Here is a 25,535-nt window from a genome sequence, read left to right on the forward strand (position 1 = left end):
ATATTTGTCATTTTTTTATCGATCTGATATTTGCCATTTTTAAAGTGTAACTCCACTGAGGTTATAAAACTAGAACATATAAAATTTGAATTTCTAACATTGATCATCTAGGACACATACAGAAAGATGAAACATGTACTGAGAATTAAGTTAAAAATCTTTGTGCTATTCTTAGCCCTCTTTGATATAAAATCATGTAAATGCTTTTAATTTTGGGGACTTTTTTCACAAGAAAAATGATTTTTATGGAGAAACAGAATGGGCAAATAATGTGTTATTTTGCATACAGATGTATTGGTACATACACCAGAAAAAAATATTTCTAATCCCTTCATGTTTAACAAACCAAGGTGGAATCCCTTTAATCAGGTCTTGAACCATAAAGATTTGTTTCACTTTTTGCCTCGTTTCACTAATGCAAGTTGATTGATGTTTATGTGTAGACATCATGCACTGATTCTCTCTTTAAAAAAAAAGTGTTATAAAATTTTGATCAGTTGTTAAAATAGTAATTTTTCCAGCTTTGAATATGAGCAATGTGCCAAGCTTATGTTAACAACTACATGTATGTCAAAATGCAAATACTGAATGCATTATATAGTCTCAAAAAGTCAACATGTGTTGATTGAACAATGCCCCTAAATCTGACTGAATCAATGTTAAAAAAAAATCTTTTCAGGATTACTACTGAATTTCAAGTCCAAACAAAACAAAACAAAAGTTATATTTCTGGCTATATTGTTTGTACACAGAAACCCACTTGTGCTTTAATACATATAGGGCTCATCATTGTGATAGAAGTTGGAAAGTAATGCTTTAGGTTTAGTGGCATATATTGTAACTAAAACTAGAGCAGTTTATATATTTATTATTTATATGAGATTTTTGCCTTTCTGATTTAATCTGTTCACTGTAGGCAGACTGTAGATCACCCTACAGTGTGTGCCAATCTAATTAAAATCAGCTCCTAAATTATGCTATGCATTTGGACCTAACATTCACACAAGGCAGCCACCTACTCATGGCCTTTCAAACAAGTTCCAATCATTGGCAAGCTTTCATTACTTTGAAAGCAATACAATTTCTAATTTCATTTGTATTGGCACAGAATAACTCCTATGGCTTACTGAAACATTTGTCAAACTAAAAAATAGTCAGGAGGGGCAAGTGGTTTGAAGTCAACGACCTTAACCACTCGGGTCACAACTTGAAAGCAACTAAAAATTTTCTGAGTAATTCTGAAGTAAATCCCAAGTACCTTTCAGTAAGATATAAAAAAAAACAAAGTATATGGTTGTATGTGTAAAAGGCTTTATTTCAAAGATAAAAGTGTATGATAAAATTGAATTTCATTAGAATCAATCGAGGCAATATTGTACATTATCCTTGCAGACATACATGTAGCATTTCATTTCTATGTGATAATGCATATATAAATTTTACAGTAAACTTAACTGTAAACAAGTGATAGCATAATGATATGTTGGACAGTTAAAAATTTAAAATGCGTAAATATAATATTAAAACAGGTACAGAATAACCCAATGAAAGGTGTGAAACAGTTAAAACTTAAAAACCCAATGAAATATTAACATCTAGGCTAGAAAAAGAATTTATCAAGTTATATGCCAGCATTTACAAGCCTAAGAATATGGGAATACAAATGGACTTCCAAAAAATCAAATAAATTGTGTGTCCTTAGACAAAGTATAATACAACAACTTGTCTTTATTGATTTAACTAGCATCCATTATCTTATATTTCATATGTTGATAACTATTTGACATCTTGTGTAAGCATAGATTTCATCAATGAGATATACATGTAATTGATATTTTTCACAACTAGAAACTCAATCAGGTTGTCTCTTATAAACTATAAGATACTTCTACACATATATATTACCTGTAAAATAACCAAAAAATAATTTATTTAAGTACACAAATTAATACTGTCCTTGAATCAGCGCAGTCTGATCAGGATCCATGCTGTTCGCTTACAAACTCTATAACAAGTAGGGAAACTGATAACGAACAGCATGGATCCTGATCAGACTGCGCGGATGCGCAGGCTGGTCTGGATCCATGCTGGTTGCAAACCCATTATGTTGGTTTTGGCGTGACGCGGCTCATATTAATATTATGCTTATTTTTTGCTGTCAGGATGAGATAATTAGCTGTATATTTCTAAATGGTGATTGACCAAGAGTTGATCATGATCAAACATATTCTGGCAAAAAAAAAACAAAAACGAAACAAACTGCCTGAACTATAAATACTGCACCACTCTTGAACTCCGACGTCTCTTTATAGAAATTCCATTGACTCATATGTTTTATTATTTACTCATGTAAAGCGGAAAATAAAATTGAAAACAATCATGGCAAAATGTAATGTAAATGTTATTTTGACTTTTACTTGGACACTCACCATTTACATTTGAATTGGCATAAAGTCACTTAATTGAAATATACAATAAAACAATTTATACTTCAAGATTTACCCTAATTCGCAATTTTTCCTTAAACCTAGTTTTTTATTTTTGTTTTATGCGAGTATACAATGAATTTCTGTCTGTAAAACAAAGGTCAAAATACATGTAATAAACAGAAAACTTTAAACTGTTGCAATTATATTAAACCCGAACATAGCTGATGAGATACTCTGGATACACCTGCGTTCTATCATAAACGACAAACTCCCGGAAGTTCCAGCCTCCATCCCCTACCACAGAATCAAAGAAACTGTTATCAGTGCACGAGCACTTGTCCATGTAGCACTGCATACAGGGAGCACGTGCAAAAGCTTTGGGCTGATTTACAACATACATTTTGCCAAGGCACATCCTGATTAGAAACATTTTCTTCTCACCGCTTGTTCTGTTTGTTTTCGGATCTGTAAATGAAACAATAGAAAGTGCTGAAAGTTTTATTTTTTAATTTGAGGGAATTTGATAAAAAAAATACGTAAATTAAGCAGTAACCATATCATATGTATCATTCTAGTGGACCGTCATGTGCACTGGCCATACTCTATACTGGTGGCATATGCACGTCATTTCTGGTGTTAATGTCAAATAACTTGTTTTCTTGGTAAATTAAGATGTTAAAAAAGACAAATAATAAATTATTTCACATAGAAATTTCTATTGTTAATTTAAGTGAAATACTTTAATATAGTAAATCTTAGAAGCCAACAGAATAGATTTTGATCAATCTACATGTACACAGGTTTGCTAGGGCTATATACTTGAGATATTAACATGCCGGTATCATAAATTTCTATAATACATCCATCACAGACCATAATTGTATTACATATATCAGACTTAAACTTTGTTTTATTTTAAAGCAGATTATCATGAAGTTATAGGCAAGTTACCTGCATATTGGTCTGACTTTGTTGAACTTTCAGCTGCGTATACCCCTTGTCCAAACATGGCTGATGCTCCACCCAGCCTACAGTCCAGTCCTTGTTTAATAATTGTATCTACGACAGATTCCAATGTTCCATGAAACATATAATGTTCATTGATCTCTAGATGTATATCTCTACTTAGAGCAGAATCCTTTGGTATACTACTGGTGGTCATTATTTTCCCACTTGAACCCTTCACTTTGTCTAATCTTGTAAATTCTCCTTGTTTTGAAGCTTGGTGGAACAAATCCTGTCTTTTTAGGGCATACTTCTCAAAAAGTTCACAGTTTTCTATCCTTTCTACCTTTGTTATTCTTATATTAGAATAGTTCAGACTATCAAGACCCTTAGCATCGCGACCTTGACCTACATGTTGCTTCTGCCATGTTTCCAAGGCAACTTTTTTTACAGCGTCAAAAGTCTGTTGATCAACTAGTATACGTTTAGGTCTAACATCATCACAATCTAACCTCCAATCTTTCAATGTTTTATTGTCAGTGAACTCTGTCCAGTAGCCTGGTGACCTTGGGTTAGTCTTGTATTGGTGTTTGAACCAGTCTTTCGTTCCTTTAGGCGGGGCAACAGTACGTTCAAGGGAGTTCTTCGCTGCCATCTCTAGCAGTCTGTACATGGCTTTATTGTTAGATTCCTCATCCTCTTCATCTTAAATAATGAAACAATATAGCTTGCTGATATAACTTATCATAAATGAAACAATATAACTTGCTGATATATAACTTATCATAAATGAAACAATATAGCTTGCTGATATATAACCTATTATAAATGAAACAATATAGCTTGCTGATATATAACTTATTATAACTGAAACAATATAACTTGCTGATATATAACTTATTATAAATGAAACAATATAACTTGCTGATATATAACTTATTATAAATGAAACAATATAGCTTGCTGATATATAACTTATCATAAATGAAACAATATAGCTTGCTGATATATAACTTATTATAAATGAAACAATATAGCTTGCTGATATATAACTTATTATAAATGAAACAATACAACTTGCTGATATATAGCTTATTATAAATGAAACAATATAACTTGCTGATATATAACTTATTATAAATGAAACAATATAACTTGCTGATATATAACTTATTATAAATGAAATAATTCTTACATACTTAAGTTACTAATAATAGAAAATCTTCTATGAATAAATCTTCCAGTACTTCACTTCTGGTTTTAATTTCACAAGAATTTCAGATTTATTAACAACTATATTCAAATAATTTTTTTTTATCTTTATAAATGTTAACCTTACCATCTGAATCATGATCCAAAGCTTTACTCAATTCTTGTTCATAAGCCTGTAATTCAAATTAAGAATTATTTTGACTGGTGAACTCTCACCTTACCATTAATGCAATAAAACAATTATTAATCTCTAAAAAAGGAAATTAAAACAGGTTAATAAATGATTGATTGTAAATGATAATTAATTAGATATAATACTTGACTAAAACAATATTTGTATATAAAATATAACGTATCATAAAAATTTACCACTTCAGATTTCAATACTTACAGCCCTAATTTTCTTCCAGTTGTCTCCCTTGTTATACACAACGATAATAATATCAGAAATGCATGTATTAGAACATGTGTTCTGGTGTTTTTTGATACATTCAAACATAGTTTGAGCACTGATTCTGGCCGGGTACGAGGGGGAACCTGTCCCCAGTGTCGGGAATGCCAATGTTTGAAACTGATCCCTCTCCGCTTGCTTTAGACAGTTGCATATAAATCTACACAGTGGCTAAAATGATAAAGAAGATATATACGCACAAATAATAATACATCATTACTACATCACAGTATTGTTGAAAGTCTTAAAATATTGCATACAAACATATACAAATTAGATATTGATAAAAACAACATTTTTTTCATGAAATTCTAAGTTTTCTAGTTTTATAAACTTTTTGAGTTATCACAAATATTGTTATTTTTTCTATATTTTCTGTCTATTTGCTGCCATAGCAACCATTATTTTCAAGACAAGAAGAAAACTATGCATTATCTCCACACTGCCATTTACCTATACTTCAAGCTTCATATAAATATTGTCAGTATTTTTTGCATTATCACGCGATCCAGTTTTTGTGTTATATTTGCTGTAATTTAAGTTTATTTATTGTCATAGCAACAAAATTTTTCAACATAGGAAGCAAAAAAGAAATATACATAATCTCCAGACTGACTGCCATCATATGATCTACATATATTTCAAGCTTCATAAAAATATTTGCAGTACTTTTGCATTATCATGGGATCCATTTTTGTGGATGGACAGACAGACAGACAGGCTGACAAAGGGTAAACCTAAATTCTCTCCAGTTAAACCAGTAGGTGACTAATAATCTATTACATAACATTATAATATTGATATACCTTTTTAGCACTAGCAGATTTGTTATTATTCCAGGTAGGTAAAGTTCCATGATAGACTCTGCTAGCTTTGAGACTGTAACCTCCTGTGCTAGCTATTTCCCCGCCTTGTATACCATGTGGGTAGCACTCATCACATTCTTCCTAAATATATAGAAAGAAGCATTTGAGCTGCGCCATGACAAAACCAACATAATGGATTTGCGACCAGCATGGATCCAGACCAGCCTGCACAGTCTGATCAGGATCCATGCTGTTCGCTATCAGTTTCTCTACTTGTAATAGGGTTTATAAGCGAACAGCATGGATCCATCCATGCTGGTCGCAAATGCACTATGTTGGTTTTGTTATGGCACAGCTCATTTACTAACTTATTTGCATAAAGAAATGTCAAAGATATCTTTATTTCCAAATAAAGTTTGTATTTCTATATTCATTACCACACAAATTTTGTGTAATAAATTTGTACTACTCTGAAGTTAAAGCTGAAACAGTCATATTTCTGATACATACAAAGTATGTGTTTTACTTCAAGAAGAGACGACAACAAAACTTATGCAGGCAAATTAAAATATTCTTATTAGTTTACATAATTTGCCTGCTTTACATTTTTAATACTCCAGTAAAAACTGGAATGCTATTGGCAAAATGAAATTTTTAAATACATTGCATAATGCATAAAACAAATACTTTGCATGTTGCATATTTTCTGGAATTACTGTAAAAAGTTTGTATAATGATATTGATCAAAGTGTAGCACTTGCAGGTAGATTACTAAATAATGTACTAGTATGAGATATACATGTTACACTTATATTGTTCTCCCTATATATTACTATGAAGTTCAGCAGCTGACTATATATATAGTTCAGTCAGACTTCGTTTGTTTTTTTAAAGTTAGATTTCAGTGTCATGGTCTCTATAATTGACATTACGCCAAGGAAGGGATCGCTCCGCCCTCTGATTCACGTGACCCGGTCAGTAAGAACCTTAGACAAAATACGTACCAATGTATTCGCAAAACTGTTATGCCACTAATGTTACCAATGAATTTACCTTATATAAAGTGTGTATATATAAAATTTTGATGCTTTTAATATTTTATTGAATAGTAGATCAATTATTCAATTTATAAATGTATTATGGTATTTAAAAAGAGGGGAAAAATATATGCATTCATGTATTAATAACACATGAAACGTTTTACGAAGATCGTGTCATTTCTTGTCTTTCAATGAAAATTTAAAACTGACAAAATATCACTATATCTTACAAATTCAAATAGAGATTATATGTAAAAAAAGTATATGATTATGTTATGATCGTTTTATTTTGAAACTGAAGTAACAAAACAGTAAAGTTATATTAGTGACACAAATAAATTTAAAATCATTTTCCGGGTTTTATGTGTGAAATTCGGTTTAGATAATACATTAATTTGTTCATGAATTGTTAAAATTGATTCAGAAAATTGCATGCCCTTGCTTACTTTTTATGATATGTGATTCTGTATTGTTAACATATATTTAATATGATTCACGACAAAATACAACGTTATTCTCTTTAAAATACATCAGACATGATGTTATTGGTATAAGTTTCGTATTAAGCAGATCTATTTGAATATTTAATTTTCATTTATTGAACTTGAATAGAAATATTCAGGTAAAATAATTTCACCCACTTTTTGGTTGTATTTACTCATTATATTTGCATTTTTACGGCTGCGTTTTACTGACGCTATGTGTTATAAACGAAAAAAATGTCATATCTTCTGGATGTTCTAGGACCTGGTAATATGTAATGTGATTATTAATAGATAGAATGGAATAAAAAAGTGGATTTGTTTAAACCATTTCATTTTTTAATGCATTGTATTATAGCCAGGATAAATATTTCGTACTTATTATTTCCATATGTAGGAAATTATTGACTTTTTGTATACATGTACTCGATCTGTCAATACATCAGTATATTTGGTAACTTAATTAATTTATCAATAAAAAAGCTTTAAATTGACAGAAAATTAAAATAATTTCAATTTAAATTACTTCTGCACCATTTTCCTTAGACAAGTAGCTTGTCTAAGGAAAATGGTGCACTTCGCAGGCATCTTAGCATGGAACTGATAACGATGGCTGATTGGCTTATCTCTGTGACCCCTACCAGCTTGATTGACAGGCGGCGTAATGTCAATTGCAATAAAACAAAATGTTAAAACTGACCTGGAGACCAGGGCCTGCAGCATCAAGTATTGCATTAGATAGTGCCCCACTATCTAGCTGTAAATCTTCCTGTGTGTTGTTTATAATAACATCAGCCTGTATGTTATAAAGAAAGCAATTCAACATAAAATTATACAAATAAATATAACATTTTAAACATTTACTTTACAAACTTATATAACTTTGCTCAACCTAAGGTTCATATCTCCACAACTAAAAGGATTTTGTATGATTGAAATAAACAAATATGCTTCTTACTGTCACAATTTCTTGAAGACTAATAATAATTGTAAACAACTGCAATATATCTGAACTATATTGCTGGTGACCTTCATAACCTGGACATGTCTTAGCTTAAAGTTATTTATTGCACACTGGAATTAACCGCCAGCATTGTTACTAGAGAAATTTATAAACCCTTGTTCTGCTGAATATCCGACATGGACTTATTCAACTTTCCTTCACTCTATTATCAATTTCAGGGTTATCAAAATGAAAATTTTGAAGTTTGCAAGCCGAGAGTAAAAAGCTCCATAAAACTGCATGGGTGTGTCATAACCTATATTAGTGGCAAAGACTTTGAAATTGTTAGCTGAGAAGTAATTTTGTTCAATTTAATAGTAACTGATATAATATTTTTAAGCTACCAGTGAATTATACAAATGTCAATGACGTTGTTTATTTGTTTATGGCCTCCAGATCATGTGCAAAAATACAATACACAACATATTAACAAAGCATACAAATGTCTATAAATTACTGTTACAGACAACAATATGAGCCGTGTCACAACAAACCCAACATAATGGGTTTGCGACCAGCATGGATCCAGACCAGCCTGCCCATCAGTGCAGTCTGATCAGGATCCATGCTGTTCGCTAACAGTTTCTCTACTTGCTATAGGTTTTGTAAGCGAACAGCATGGATCCTGATCAGACTGCGCGGATGTGCAGGCTGGTCTGGATCCATGCTGGTCGCAAACCCATTATGTTGGTTTTGTCGTGACGCGGCTCATATTTAGACTGAACTTTAATGCTAAGTTTGATAAGAGAATGTAACTGTACCTGGAAACTGGTTAGTTCTCCTACTTTAATACTGACATTGATATTTCCTATTGAATCCCTCCCGTCCCCTCCACCATTAGACACTGAAATATGCAAAAAATAAAAAAATTCTTGTGAATATATAAAACTGATACTACTGTTTAATTAATATGTATGTTCATCGTTCAAATCATTCCAAATTCAGTACATACTATACTGTATAGTAAAAAATTTCTGGCTGCTAAGCAGATTATTTTAGATTTTTATTTTTACCGGGACATAAATCACCTCCCGGACAGATAACTTATTTCCGGGACAATCCGGTACATTAAGGCATATATGCTATACATTATATCTCAGTTCTAAATGAATGACATACAAGTAAGTTTCTTCATTAATATTACATCTGATTCTTAAGTAAAAGTAAATCAAGGCTTACAAAATATTCTATACAATATTAGTTATAAAGATTTTTGACAAGTTATGTGACCCTACAGAAACAGTTGTTTGCATAATTATATAAACCAGAACTTCTAGGTGAGGGTTATATTGCAAATAACCATTTATATATGGTCATTTAACATATCAATAAACTTTATAATGAACTTATAATACAGAAACTCCTTTTTTGTCAGAAAAATGAAATTACTTCATGAATTGACAGCAGTCATATACATGAACATAGTTTATATACATGTCATGATTATCCAATGAAAATTGATGTTACAATCTTGCAGTATTATGAACAGAGAAATAATATTTAGCAGCTTCTGAGCTCTATATAGCTTATATAGCAAAAGGTGAAAAGCGTCATAAAATAAAATCTGCTATAAACTCACTCAAAGGTTAACAATATACAATTTTATCAATGCACAAAGTCATGAAATAAAACTTAATTTTGATAAAAATAGTCACATAAAATTGATGTACATGAAATAATGTTGGATTATCAATTATCATCAATAAATTAACCTTAAAACTTATCCAGTGTTGATTATTTGTTCCACTTGATTCATTATGCTTAGTAGAATATCATTTAGCTAAAAAGTATTTTACTAACAGAAAAGTGTCATACATAATAAACGTTTCAGAGGAAGGTATTCAGGAAAGGTAAAATCTTAAGTATGGTACAGATGTTAAATATTGTGTATATACAGTACTGAATATAAACACTGTGTTATTGCAGATCGATAACAAGGGCTGTCAATAAGACAGAATGCTCAAATAATCTCAGTGCTTGACAGTATGAACAAGGGTGCCATAGTCACAAAATACGCCCGTTTACTAAAAAGCTTTAGATGGAGATGGGGGCATTATGGATAAGTGTTATCTAGCAAGCAAGTTTTTATTCTTGGCACTGTGTTGTTAAATGAACCTTAAAACAAATCAATAGGGAAGATATGCACAGAATGTGTGACCTTGACCTTGGTCGCAGGGACCTGAATTTTATGCACGGCACTCAGCCTCACAATGATGAACATTTGTGCCAAATTATATTGAAATCCCTCTATGCATGTAGAAGTTTTGCTCCAGACAAGTGTTTTTCTATGAGCTCTAACTGTGACCTTCACCTTTGACCTAGAGACTTGGTTTATGTGCAGGGCACTACGTCTCATGGTGGTGAACAATTCTATAAAAGTAACATTAAAATTCCTCCATGCATGTAGAAAATATGCTCCGGACAACATCTGGATATTTAATCATCTCCAGTGACCTTGACCTTGCAAATATTAACCTAAATTAAATGTGTAACACCTGTAGTCATGATAGTTACCATTTGTGCTACAATCCATCAATAAATGATGACTAAATGGTCCCTATAACCATCTTCAAATTTTTATCTGAACTTTGACCTCTATGTGTAACCTTGACTTTGGTCGCAGGGAACTGAATTTTGCATGCGACACTCAGCCTCACAATGGTGAACATTTGTGCCAAGTTATATTGAAAACCCCCTATGAATGTAGAAGTTTTGCTCCGGACAAGCGTTTTTCAATGAGCTCTAAGTGTGACCTTGACCTTTGACCTGGAGACCTGGATCATGCATGGAGCAATACATATCATGGTGGTGAACATTTCCATAAAGTATTATAAAAATTCTTCCATACATGTAGGAGATATGCTCCAGACAAAATCTGGATATTTCACCATCTTTAGTGACCTTGACCTTGCATATATTGACCTAAAGTACATGTGTCACAGCCGTAGTCATTATAATGACCATTTGTGTTACAATCCCTCAATAAATGATGATTAAATCCTCCCTATACACATCTTCATATTTTTATCTTTTTTTAAACGGGCGTATAAAAAGTACATGTAATTAAATAACTAAAAAATTCTGATTTTAGATTTTATTCCAGGGAAATACAATTCATTACAATTCTTAATCTTAGAATGAGCTGAACTGATATTTACTTGAAAATTAAAATATAATTAAATTTCTATGAGAAAGTATTTACATTTGATAAGGTAATTACTGTATGATCTTTATGAACAAATACCAAGTCTACAGAACACCATAGTTATCACAGTTAAGAATCTTGACCAATGAATGAAACATGTGTAAATAAATGTTACATTCTTTAGAACATACTCAAGTCCAAGAAAGAGGATTATTTCATGCCCTTTGATTAAATTCTATTTTTAGAATTGAAAGTGAAAATAGATCAAGGGGAGTAATTGTGTAAGTCATTTATGAACAAAGTAATAACTTTGTTGTCTCCCTTTGATTAAATTCTATTTACAAAATCTGGATATTTCATCATCTTTAGTGACCTTGACCTTGTATATATTGACCTAAATTATATGTATCACAGCCATAGTCTTGATAATGACCATTTGTGTTACAATCCCTCAATAAATGATGACTAAATGGTCCATATACACATCTTCATATTTTTATCTGAACTTTGACCTCTATGTGTGACCTTGACCTTGGCCGCAAGGACCTGAATCTTGCACGCGACACTCCGCCTCACAATGGTGAACATTTGTGCCAAGTAATATTGAAATCCCTCTATACATGTGGAAGTTTTTGCTCCGGACAAGCATTTTTCAATGAGCTCTAAGTTGTGACCTTGACCTTTGACCTAGAGACCTGGTTCATGTGCGCGACACTGCTCCTCATAGTGGTAACCATTTATATGAAGTTTCATTAAAATCCCTCCATACATGTAGGAGATATGCTCCGGACAAAATTGGACGCCGCCCGCCCGCCCGCCCGACCGCCCGCCCGCCAGGGGCGTTCCCATAATACGTCCCGTTTTTCAAACGGGCGTATAAAAAGGGTATAACTCTGTAAAAAGTTAACTCAAGATTTAAATGACCTGTGCCAATCATGTTAGATAATCATAGGGAGAAAGTGTATGAAGCTTCAACCCTCAAGTAGATTTGGAGATACCAACTCCAGGATGAGTACAATAGCTCTTGCTATTCTTAAAATAATCAAACTAAAAATGGGTCAAAGACAGAAAAGGCCGGGTTGCATTTGTGTACCACATATCATGATGCTGTGATGTTACAAAAAAAAATTACCACTGACCATTAATGTCGAACATTAACCAAGTCGGTAAACAGGAAGTGGATGAACAACAGACCTGAAATCGAATCCCACTGTATAGGACCACGTGTCAATGCTGTATGCAAAATATTAAGAGGCTGTGATAAGAAGTTGCTGAGAAAACTGTTACGAAATTTCCTACCATTGACCATTAATGTCGAAAATTTAACTAAGCCTATAAACAGAAAGTGGATGAGCGACAGACCTGAAATTGAATCCCACAGTATGGGACCATGTGTCAATGCTGTATGCCAAATATCAAGAGGCTGTGATTAGTAGTCGCTGAGAAAACTGTTACGAAAATTTCCAACCATTGACCATTAATGTCGAAAATTTAACTAAGTCGATAAACAGAAAGTGGATGAGCGAGAGACCTGTAATCGAATCACACGGTATGGGACCACATGTCAATGCTGTATGCCAAATATCAAGAGGCTGTGAGTAAATCTCAAGTAGTTGCTGAGAAAACTGTTACTAAAAGTTTTTCCCCGCCTACCCGCCATCCGCCTGACATTCACCATACTATAACCCCGGTTTGCACCTGTGCAACCCGGCCAAAAATTAAGCAATGAGAAATGTTTTTATTACTGTCTTATTCTAATTAAAAAATACTATCATTAAACCTATGCATGATGTTCATCATTATACATGAATGCTAGGCACCCCACATATTTTGCATAATCTCCCCGCATATGGAGTTTTCTAAAAAGTTAACCAGCAATTTTCAATTCTAAGCAAAATGATCAACATCAAAATTTTCAAAAAAGGATGATTTTCATACAAAATATATGTAAGAAGTGTAGCAAATCAGGAGTGCTTTCATGACTTGTTTTGGCAATGTTATATATCGTTCTACCTTTCAGGTAGATAAATTGTCTATATATGTATATTAATATGATAACAAGTAAATGGTGAAATGTTCAATGTATAGCATGTAGGTGCTTATTAGCTTAATAAACAATAAAATATAACCTTTTGAAAACACTGAAATTACAAACAAACATTGCATATTAAATAGTAAGACATGAACAAGAAATAAACTAACTATTCATGGTAATTTTGAGGTTTGTCCACAAAAGGCTTCAAAGTGCTTTTGTCATTGGTCTATATTTACCTACATTGAAAGGGTTTAAACTTAATTATTAAACATCTAAATAAAGCCTGGAATTTTTATTGCTATTTCAAATCCTAACCCAGTAAAATGTTTCACAAAAATGTATAAAAAGTTAATATTTAAAAGAAACTGATTCTGGTACCATTTTCTAACAGTTGTCTCCCTTTAACTGTAGAATGTGTATTTGAAATAGTTAAAATTTTAGAAATTGTAAAACTGATATACTTAAATTGAGCACCAAATAGTACAAAACCTGGACTGATAGATGTAAGATATAGACAGGTTTGGTTGAATGCTGATATCATAGTTCCACCATTACAGGTGCAACTAGTACACAGATTTCATACTTGAATATTAAACAGAAAAAATATCAATACATGTTAAAACTTACTTTGCCTAGATACAATAGATCTCATTCCAATGGCGTTCTTAGCTTTAACTCCGCCTGAAGCCCCGCCTTGACTGCTTTTTGAGGACCGTGACCTAGCCTCCTGCTCAAAAGCCTAAAATGTAAGCAACATATATTTTCTTTAATAGGAAAATTTACATATTTTCTTCTTACATTAGTTTGGTTATTCAAACTGGTGTTTACTTATTATTTAAAGAGAAAATATAGAAAAAAAAAATTTAACATGCAGAAATATAAGATGACTTTAAGTACCATATGATTTAATAATACATGTAATGCATATTTTGTGTCCTGACTAGACCTACAATGTAGCTATAGATATATTAAACAAAATAAATTTGTGACATTTTTTTTCTACATAAATGATATAGAATTTTAACAATTATACAAATAGATAAATAAATAAATATATACATTATATATAAAGACAACCCAACTTACAATGAGGTAGATATATAGATATAAATTTGATAGCCTTGTCACTATGAAAAAAACTATATGGATCATACACACGTCAAAAACGCAACAAACAAACAACCAAACCCTGCTAACCTGCTATAACTGAGATGATATCTCACCACCAATAAGTCGGGTGGGGGATGGAGAAATCACTATGACTTTGTTAGTAATACCCCCACGAATGCCGACTGACTGACCCCTCGTAAGTCCTTATTAATGTAAATTAACGGTTGGAACAAAACGTTTTCTTAAATCTCAGTAACAAAACTTAGGGTATCACAATGGCGTAATTTTCTTTCAAATGACAATACAAAGTGCATTACCCACGGTTTTGTGGGTTTTTGAAACATGTTTGATTTGTGTGAAATTCACATTCGGATAGTAATTCGCAGGACAAGCGACTTATAACTGGAACCAAACATAACTGAAAAAGCTCCTTTTGGCAAATAATTATCTTAGCTCAATTTTTGTATCTTGATAGTAAAATCCATTTATATTTAAAATGGACTGTTCCAAGTTCAAAGCGGGAGGGAGTTACATGCTTTACACAAATTCAGCAAGTAAAGGGCTTACATTAAAGGAGGCATTATCCTGATATTTAACTTACATTAAAGGAGGCATTATCCGGATATTTAACTTACATTAAAGGAGGCATTATCCTGACATTTAACTTACATTAAAGGAGGCATTATCCTGATATTTAACATACATTAAAGGAGGCATTATCCTGATATTCAACTTACATTAAAGGAGGCATTATCCTGATGTTTAACTAACATCAATTGAGGCATTATCCTGATATTCAACATTACATTAAAGGAGGCATTATCCTGATATTTAACATACATTAAAGGAGGCATTATCCTGATATTTTAACTTACATTAAAGGAGGCATTATCCTGATATTTAACTTACATTAAAGGAGGCATTATCCTGATATTTAACATACATTAAAGGAGGCATTATCCTGACATTTAACTTACATTAAAGGAGGCATTATCCTGATATTAACTTAAATTAAGGAGGCATTATCCTGAATTTAACTTACATTAAAGGAGGCATTATCCTGATATTTAACTTACATTACAGGAGTCATTATCCTGATATTCAACATACATTACAGGAGGCATTATCCTGATATTTAACATACATTAAAGGAGGCATTATCCTGATATTCAACATACATTACAGGAGGCATTATCCTGATATTCAACATACATTACAGGAGGCATTATCCTGATATTCAACATACATTAAAGGAGGCATTATCCTGATATTCAACATACATTAAAGGAGGCATTATCCTGATATTCAACTTACATTACAGGAGGCATTATCCTGACATTTAACTTACATTACAGGAGGCATTATCCTGATATTCAACATACATTAAAGGAGGAATTATCCTGACATTTAACTTACATTAAAGGAGGCATTATCCTGATATCTAACATAAATTAAAGGAGGCATTATCCTGACATTTAACTTACATTACAGGAGGCATTATCCTGATATTTAACTTACATTACAGGAGGCATTATCCTGATATTTAACTTACATTAAAGGAGGCATTATCCTGATATTCAACTTACATTACAGAAGGCATTATCCTGATATTTAACTTACATTACAGGAGGCATTATCCTGACATTTAACTTACATTAAAGGAGGCATTATCCTGATATTCAACATACATTACAGGAGGCATTATCCTGATATTCAACTTAAATTAAAGGAGGCATTATCCTGATATTTAACTTACATTAAAGGAGGCATTATCCTGACATTTAACTTACATTAAAGGAGGCATTATCCTGATATTTAACTTACATTAAAGGAGGCATTATCCTGATATTTAACATACATTAAAGGAGGCATTATCCTGATATTTAACTTACATTAAAGGAGGCATTATCCTGATATTTAACTTACATTAAAGGAGGCATTATCCTGATATTTAACATACATTAAAGGAGGCATTATCCTGATATTTCACTTACATTAAAGGAGGCATTATCCTGATATTCAACTTACATTAAAGGAGGCATTATCCTGATATTTAACTTACATTAAAGGAGGCATTATCCTGATATTCAACTTACATTAAAGGAGGCATTATCCTGATATTTAACTTACATTACAGGAGGCATTATTCTGATATTTAACATACATTAAAGGAGGCATTATCCTGATATTTAACATACATTAAAGGAGGCATTATCCTGATATTCAACTTACATTAAAGGAGGCATTATCCTGATATTTAACTTACATTAAAGGAGGCATTATCCTGATATTCAACTTACATTAAAGGAGGCATTATCCTGATATTTAACTTACATTAAAGGAGGCATTATCCTGATAAAAGACTATAATGTTGACATATTTTAGAGATGTATTAGGTGTACTATTGCTGAAGTCCTCAACATACTGCAATGTCCAATGAGCCACTTTGTCTGCTGGGTACTTTAAAAGTCCGGTCCCAAGGGCAGGGAATGCTATTGACTCACAATTGTTGTCACTAGCACACTTTATACATTTCTTTAATAAAGTCTCCAATCCCTGAAATATAGGACAAGAAGATTATCATCATAAACATTGATTGCTGGAGAGAACTGTAGAATTCGAGTTGTCAAAACTTTTATCCAGAAAGTATATTTTAACTTTTTTTTCTTTTTTTTAGCAATTCACGAATTAACGTTTTAACATTAACCTAAAAAAAATCAAGCACAATATCAAGAGAGTATGCACAACTATGCTTGGGGCCTCATCTGTGCCAAAAACAAGATTAGCAGACAGATGGATAGAAGGACAGCATTATAATCAATAAACCCACATTTTTGTTTGTTTCATTTTACGCCTTTTCCCAACAGTATTTCAGTCATATAGGTGGGTAGTTTCCTAACCATCGTTCCTGGAGAGTTACACCAGTACTAGACTACCTTCCTCCGCGCTAAACTACCAAAGCATCTTAAACTAACATAAATTACTGTGAAAACACTGAAATAATTTATATATAAGAGTATACATCAGATACATATGATATTGCCTACCTTCTGCTCATCATGTCCTGTTCCCCAAACAGGAAGTGCAACAAAGTATACTTTTTTACAAGGTAGATTTCCAGCATTTACCACAGCTATCTCATCATATTCTATACCGTCAGGGTACTGCTGCTCACAGTCATCTTTCATCATGGAACCAGCCTTCTCCAACAGTGCCTTGGACGCCCTCCCTCGACTCAGGTCCAGATTTTTGCTGGCTGTGCATACTATTACATCACTCTGTTAAATAAAAATGATGAGCAACAAAATATTATTTAAGGTATGACCATCCTTATGCATTATCTCCACTTTGAAGAGTACTAAAACAGGCTACAAATCTACAAATACTGTCAACTGCATTGAAACTGAGAGTTGTCAATTCAAACCCAGGAGGTTCTCAATTTTTTCTTTTTCTTTTTTTCTTTTAACATTATTTATGTATCATTTACATCCCTTTTTGAAAATAAAGTTTTTAATCTTAAATACATGTATATAATTATTAAAGGTACATGTATATAATTAATTTTAAGTATATAGTTACTTTGGGTATTTATTGCCAAATTATTGCTAAATTCATTTACTTATTTGGTATATCATAGATTATTCAGAGCCCAGGTTTTAATATCCAAGCTTTTATTCAGAAAAGTCTTTGAAGCTTACAGTAAATTTTGTTTATTTCTTTTTATGTAGGTGTCCTTTAAGGCATATAAATGACCTATGTTGTCATTTTTAGCTCCTTATAGTACCCATTAGAATGGACATACCTTAACTATCTGTATAATTATATGAGCTGCGTCATGACAAAGCCAACATAGTGCCTTTGTGACCAGCATGGATCCAGATGCGCAGACTGATCAGGATCCATGCTGTTCGCTATCAGTATCTCTACTTGTAATAGGGTTTGTAAGCAAACAGCATGGATCCTGATCAGACTGCGCTGATGCGCAGGCTGGTCTGGATCCATGCTGGTCGCAAACGCATTACGTTGGTTTTGTCATGATGTGGCTCAATTATATAGATACTAGAAACAGAATAATGTTGTGTCATAGGAATCAATATACAACTATTTTGTCTTGTTTAAAATATGACTCATTTTCATGGGAAACCAAAAATGAGATCACTTAACAAAAACAGGTAAATACAGTCTATAATACACAGTTGACACTGTCTAAAATGACCATTATTGGGGTGAAAACTTGAAGTTAATTTTGTACTGTAACAAATAAAATATTGTTGGTGATTTAAATAGCAGGAAACTTAGTTTCCTATACAGATTTTTATCTATACTGTACATTTAAATTTTACTGGTTTTTTTTCAGATGGTCATCATAACAGGTATAACTGTAACAGTGAATACAAATCATTTCATTTAATATTTAAATTTATGATAAAATCCAATCCATGTTTTCAAAGAAAAACCCATGTAACTAAGAACAACTTGTGTTTCAATAAACAACTTGACATTCAAGTGTTAGTGGAAATAAAGCAGTACATTGTAATAGTTTTAACAAGTTCAGGAAAGTAAATAACTAGCTGTTTAAGTTAGACAAACTCTTGAATTTAGTCGGGCTCTCATTGTTGGTCATAGGCACATCATTTCAACTGCCACTGTATAGAAATTTCAACAAAAAAAATTGGAAAATTATGACAAACATATTAAAACAATATTTTTTAGTCAATGGCCTACCCTGATGTCCTTACAATTTAGTCCCAGTTTAGATCTCTTTTATACTGGGCAGCTGCATCCTTTCTACCAGTTTTAATTAAGTCATTTTCACTTTTATCTTAGTCTTGTAATTTTCTTATAACTTACTTTTTATCTTATACCTATAAATTTGCACTTAACACATTTGTTTTTTTGACAATGTGCCAGCTTAGTATAATGGTAAACGATTTTGAAGCAGTATGATGTAGATGTAAAATATATTACCTTTTCAATAGTAAGGTCTCCTTTTATTATGCACACATTGATGTTAGCTGCACCTAGAGGTACTCTCTTCCTTTCATTAAAATTCATGTTTCTATGTTTAGTTTGTTGTTTCCCCTTGCAATGTGCCGGTCTAGTGCCTCCTTTTGAGCCTCCACCTTCAAAACAATCTTCTATATTACATTTATTGTATAATCAAATTCTCAATATTCTCAAAAAACTGGCTTGCCACTTAACAATTTACAAACTTACCACCAGAGAGAAGAAGGCTGCACATATTCTCTAATGACAAAGCCATTTTCTATAAGTCATCTCTTTAATATAATCAACTCGTGCTACTTCATTTTAACTTTAAGCTCTTTATTTTGAAGAGTGTTTAGCAATAATGATTATAATTACTAACTAACTTAACAAACAAACTTGTGGTTAAATCTGAAACTGAAATATTTAGTAGGAGGTAAAAAGAATTGTTATATAACTTCCACAATACAGTTATTAATCCAATATTACTTCCTGTACAGTAACACATCATAGAAAATAACTTCCACACCTTATTCAATATAAAGACCTACAGAAATCCAAGCAGGGATAAAGTGGTTAATACATGTACATGTGTGTAGATATTACTTCCCTGTAATCATTAAGTGTCCTTAAGATATTTGATAAACTTTGATAGTTAATACTTAAACCATGACCAAACCTGTACATACATGTCAAGCTACACGATAATGTAAAGCAATACAGAGTGCTCGCACCTATTTTCTTATTCAGTTCAATATATTTGAAATAGAATATTGCTATGTTTTAAGTACATATATATTAATACCATATTTAAATTTCAGATTTAAATTTCAGTGATTTATCAACTTTACCATGCTTAGTATACATGTACATAATAAACACAAACTGCTTCAAATTTGGAATAACATGTTAGTTGATTTAAGGTTATTTATCAAAAGTTAAATCAATCTGCCAGAAGTGTAAAGTCTGGCAAGTTATTAAAACCATTAGCATTTAGAAAGTTGAGTCATTATTTCAGGTGTTAAGTTACCAATTAAGTGGGTTAAATAATTAATAAAATATCAGAGTTTAATTACCAATATTCTTAAAGTAATTAAATCATTCTAGGTCATGGGTGTTAAGAGTATTAAGTTTTAAGGACATTGTAAGTTCACATAATAAGTCTTCAAAGTGACCCCATCTCCCCCTTCGGGGGCAGGGTACTAGTATTTTAGTATCACACATATGGTTTCAATATGTTTGTTTTCCTATTACATTTTTTTTGTATCAGTCTATATAAATCAAGTGATCCCCAGGTTGGGCCAATACTAAGGGTCATGATTAATATCAGTTATGTATAGGTCCATAAGCCAATGCTTCATGTCAAGTATTTAGCTAAACGTTGGGCATTGTAATATCACATAATAATAATACTTAAATGTGTTTCCCTACATACATGTAAGTCTATATTAAGTAAGTGACCCCTGGGGTGGTGCCAATATTTGCCCAATAACCATTATTAATATGAATTTCTAGATCCTCAAACAATGCATGTGTTTCATATAGATGTCATAGCAAGGAATAAGTATCATACATGTAGGCATTCAACATAAATGTGTATGTACCTATCCCACTTTCATAAATCTGCCTTTTGCACTTAGGTTATATACTTGATTTGAAATTTTCCTTATTCAATTGATGATTTCTTAGATAAAAAATGTATAAACTAATAAATGGCCATAGGAAACTTATGTCCCTATAACATAGCAAAATTTGCATACTTATGCATACTAATGCTTTAATACCATGGTGAGTAATATATTGTCCTCACTGATTGTGATGAAATGAAAGCCCTTTACTTCCTACTTCTATTGTGAACACCCCTCCCTTCCATTCTTGATCTTTCTAGGAACCCTTAAATAATAATTGTCTCACTTTTCTGGTTTAATGGCCTTCCATGATACTGTGCCCTGTTTAAACTTTGGTTTTATGTATTTATAAGAATTCATTATTAATTGCAACATTTACTTTGTCTCTATTTCTTGGTACATTTTGTAATATCATAAGACCCCAAGGCCGGCCAATATTGACCCCACGGACATGATTAATATCACTTTTGCAGAGGTTCACAACTTCATACTACATGCTAAATATCTAAGCTCTCAGCATTGTGATTTCACAGAATAAGACTGAAATGCGTTTTCTCATACAAGACTATATCTACTATATAAGTGATGCCTGGGGAGGGGCCAATAAGCCCATGCAGGGGCATGATTAATACCAGTTTTGTTCAGGCCAAGCAGGCAATGCTACATGTCAAATTTCAAAACTCAAGACATTTTTGTTTCACCAAAGTAAGACTTAAATGTGTTTTCCTATCCAAAAATATATTAACCAAGTGACCCCTAGGGCTAGGCCAATATAGACCGGAGGGGCACGATTCATGCCAGTGATGTTACATGCCAAATACCTTAGCTCTGTGCATGGTAGTTTCACACAATAAGTCTCTGATGTGTTTTTTCCAATATGTGTATATGTAATTAGAGTCTATAGAAATGGGGCAGGGCAAAATTAATGCTGAACAAAGAGGCATAATTCATATTAGTTCATACAAGACAATGCCAGCAATGTGCTAAATATTTAAGCTTTAGTCATTGTTGTTTCACATAACCAGCTTAAATGAACATTTGGCAGATATTGAATATTGTTACAGAATGAACTCTTTTGTTCTCTTTTGTGCTGGTTGGCCCCTATCCAAATTAATTTGTGCAGACAGACATTCGGATGACCAGGTGCATATACCCAGAATGTTTTTGGGTGTATAAAAATGATAATGAATTGACCCATTTAAATAATCATAATGGCCCCATGTTCTATATCAATTTCCTTTGGTTAGATATACATTCTTTGTATTTGCTGAAAAAAGTCAGTTTTCCAGTTGGAAACTTGGTACATGTAGTTACATATAATGCACAGAATTACTTATTTTAAGGCAATTAGTTATTATATAAACATACATTTCTGTTTTAGAAAAAACATCATAATATATGTTAGTGTAAATTTAATTACTATAATTACTACTAGTAAAATAATATTGTCAACATTGTATGTATGAAGCATCTGCTTCAAGTGGCAAATAAATATGAATAACATAATAATCACTTATTTATAATATCAATCTAATTTATAACACATCACTCTGAACATTAAATAAAAATATACAATTTATACAAATGAGATTAGTACAATGATTGTGTAATTAAATAGTTCTGTTTAATTGATATTTTTCTTTCTCATTCTTCAAATTAAGTGTTATCTTAAAACAAAAATATACAAAAAAATATCCAATCTATATACATTTGTATACATTTTTCAAACAAAATAATTAAAAAACCTTTAATATTTAATTTATAAACTAATAAAGTTCAATTCAAACATGTGAACACTCCCACTTTTAGCGGGAGACTCCCACTTTCTTCAGCCATATTTCCAAAGATTTTTTCTTAAAAAAAAAAAAGGAATAATTTAATCTACGTTTTTGATGTCAGAACTTTCTTCTTAATGTTTATTGCAAATTCTAAAATCTCTTACTTGTTCATCGAAAAAAGTTCACATGTATGATAAAGTTAGGTGAATCTTCACTGAAGTGGGGCGAATCATTGCTTAATTTGGTTAAGGGGCAAATAGTCAGAAGGAGAATTGTTATATTACTGGTCCTAGCTCCCTACTTTAAATTGAAGCTACTGGTCGGGGACCATCAACCGGACACTTTTTGAACATTTTTCCATACAAATTTCATAATGTCCAACTCAGAGACCTAAAAAATTGACACAGTACAGCTAGGTTCTTCTCCTAACTAACAAACTAGTTTGTTTATTTCTGATTGTATTGACACTTATTTCTGAGGCTCGTCAAGGAGGGCATCAGAATTAACTAAATTGTCTACACTACAGTACCATGTGTCTGGATAGTTGTATTTAATTCAGATAAAAGTTTGTGTGTTTTTATTTTCAAATTTTAACATGGTATGCTATATTTCAGCAACAAATGGTGAAGTTTTGGAAATTCTGTTGTTTACTATGCAAATGATTAAAGCTGGCATATGAGGTCAGGCATTGCTTTCTTGACACCCATTATTTTAAACGTGAACATTCTTGAAATAGACATTAAAATATTACCATTTACGGAGGTTGAAATAAATTCATTTACTAAATTATAGAATAAACATGCATTTATTGTTGATAAAAAAGTGACTGACAACCACTGAACAAAGAAAATACTAAATTAAGCATTTTTGGGTCTGTCTGAGTGGAAAAGAGTCAACTCGGCCCTATACCAACTCGGCCCGGGTCAACTCGGCACGGGTCAACTCGGCCCACTTTAAAAATATATATAATTTACTAACTTTGCTTTGCTTTGAATATTGTTAAGGTAAATGAATAATGAGAAATATCTTATTATTATATACTTATACTTCTGCCGAAATAAGTACATTTAGATTTTTTTTTATTTATTTGTCTCACAGATTCGATAAAATTAATATAGATCGATCTAATAAAAATCTGTTTCCTTTGAGGCATTTTGTATGTAAAGTAATATTCAAAAAAACATGAAACAAAAACGTGTTTACTTCATATCATAATCTTCTAATTAATTGCAGGTGGTCACTAATCAAATAATCAAACTAGTCAATCATAATTATCACCTAATTAATCGTATCCTTAACATACACACTGATTGATAATAATAGCCCGTAACAATATATATTTCAACACATCGTTTGACACTGAAGGTATTTAAGTCAGAAATACATTGAGATGCGCAATCGGTTATCTTTACTCGTAATTCTACTGATAAGAAAAGCCCGTCTGCTGCTAATTCGGAAAAGTACTGTCAATAGGTGTATAATAAATAATTACAATAATTACAATAAATAGTGATAACACAAACCTAAATATTAATAATTGAAAAGTGGGCCGAGTTGACCCGTGCCGAGTTGGAATAGGGCCGAGCTGACTCGGGGGCCGAGTACGTTTTAGGGCCGAGCTGACCCGGATTCGTCTGAGTTTGGTGTATGTCCGGTTTTAGTGGGCCCCAACCAGTATGTATTTAAATCATTTCTCTGTTTCATTTATTAATAGCATTTATCAGTTTATTATATTCTACACAAGATCCTTAACATAAAGCAGTACAATTCAAACCTGTTTGACATTTACTTTGTTCAGCACCCATCACAAGACAGACATATTTGACATAGTTTTAAATCCAAAAAGATTAAGTTATAGGCCTATACTTTATTGAACTGCTCTTAATTGATTATTCACATTTAACTACTTAACCCTGTGTGATCAAGTAATAATTTTAAATGGTTTAACAATTTGATCGAATGACACAATATAAAATTGGTTATTTATAGATCCATATCATATATCAACAATAAAAGACTAACTGATGTTACCCGGGTGATTATCAAAATCGAAAGAGGAAGTAAACAGGGTGAATTTTATAAATTGTTACTCCATTGTCTACTTTCGCTTTACTCAAACTAGTCTAAGGTCTTGTAACCCGTACTGTAACCGTAAATAAAATCTTTCCGTCACCAAAACCAAACCAAAAGCGACTTTTCCAGAGGTTGTGGTCTCACCCTGGTACAGAATTTGACCCAACCCGTTGTAAAAAGTAGTTCTTTTAATTTTATGAAGTGGCACAATTAAAATAATCTCTAGTCTGGTTGTTCATAATTAAAGTGTATTTATTGCATCTGTGTAGCTTTTGTGTGTTATAGGACGACTTTAAAAGTTGTTTAATGTGTATTTTCCAGGAACTCATTTGTTGGCGGAAGGGTTAAAGATTTACTACCCTCCAACAGCTAGGAGTTTTCAAAGTGGTGAATTTAAACAGTGAACATTTCT

The 25,535-nt window shown here is 32.1% G+C and overlaps 1 protein-coding gene across 7 annotated transcripts in view; it reads right to left on the reverse strand.

Annotated features, from left to right (window-relative positions):
- Positions 1-1,294: 1,294 nt before the first annotated feature.
- LOC132734318 (protein mono-ADP-ribosyltransferase PARP15-like) overlaps positions 1,295-25,535 on the reverse strand; it is a 34,915-nt gene continuing 10,674 nt past the window's right edge. Inside the window, exons 1-12 of one of the 7 annotated variants that reach the window (XM_060721041.1) lie at positions 25,073-25,199; positions 19,627-19,781; positions 17,706-17,936; positions 16,993-17,214; positions 14,176-14,287; positions 9,130-9,212; positions 8,066-8,161; positions 5,844-5,984; positions 4,978-5,208; positions 4,714-4,759; positions 3,381-4,079; positions 1,295-2,894 (exon numbers count right to left, since the gene is read on the reverse strand). In XM_060721041.1, the coding sequence (XP_060577024.1) occupies positions 2,635-2,894; positions 3,381-4,079; positions 4,714-4,759; positions 4,978-5,208; positions 5,844-5,984; positions 8,066-8,161; positions 9,130-9,212; positions 14,176-14,287; positions 16,993-17,214; positions 17,706-17,936; positions 19,627-19,713 (2,208 nt within the window). In that variant the 5' untranslated portion in view covers positions 19,714-19,781; positions 25,073-25,199 and the 3' untranslated portion in view covers positions 1,295-2,634. The other 6 variants (XM_060721042.1, XM_060721038.1, XM_060721043.1 and 3 more) reach the window with 6 other exon arrangements.

This window comes from Ruditapes philippinarum, unplaced genomic scaffold (genome assembly GCF_026571515.1).
Source record: "Ruditapes philippinarum isolate M1 unplaced genomic scaffold, ASM2657151v2 ctg2212_1_1_1_1, whole genome shotgun sequence".
NCBI lineage: Eukaryota > Metazoa > Mollusca > Bivalvia > Venerida > Veneridae > Ruditapes > Ruditapes philippinarum.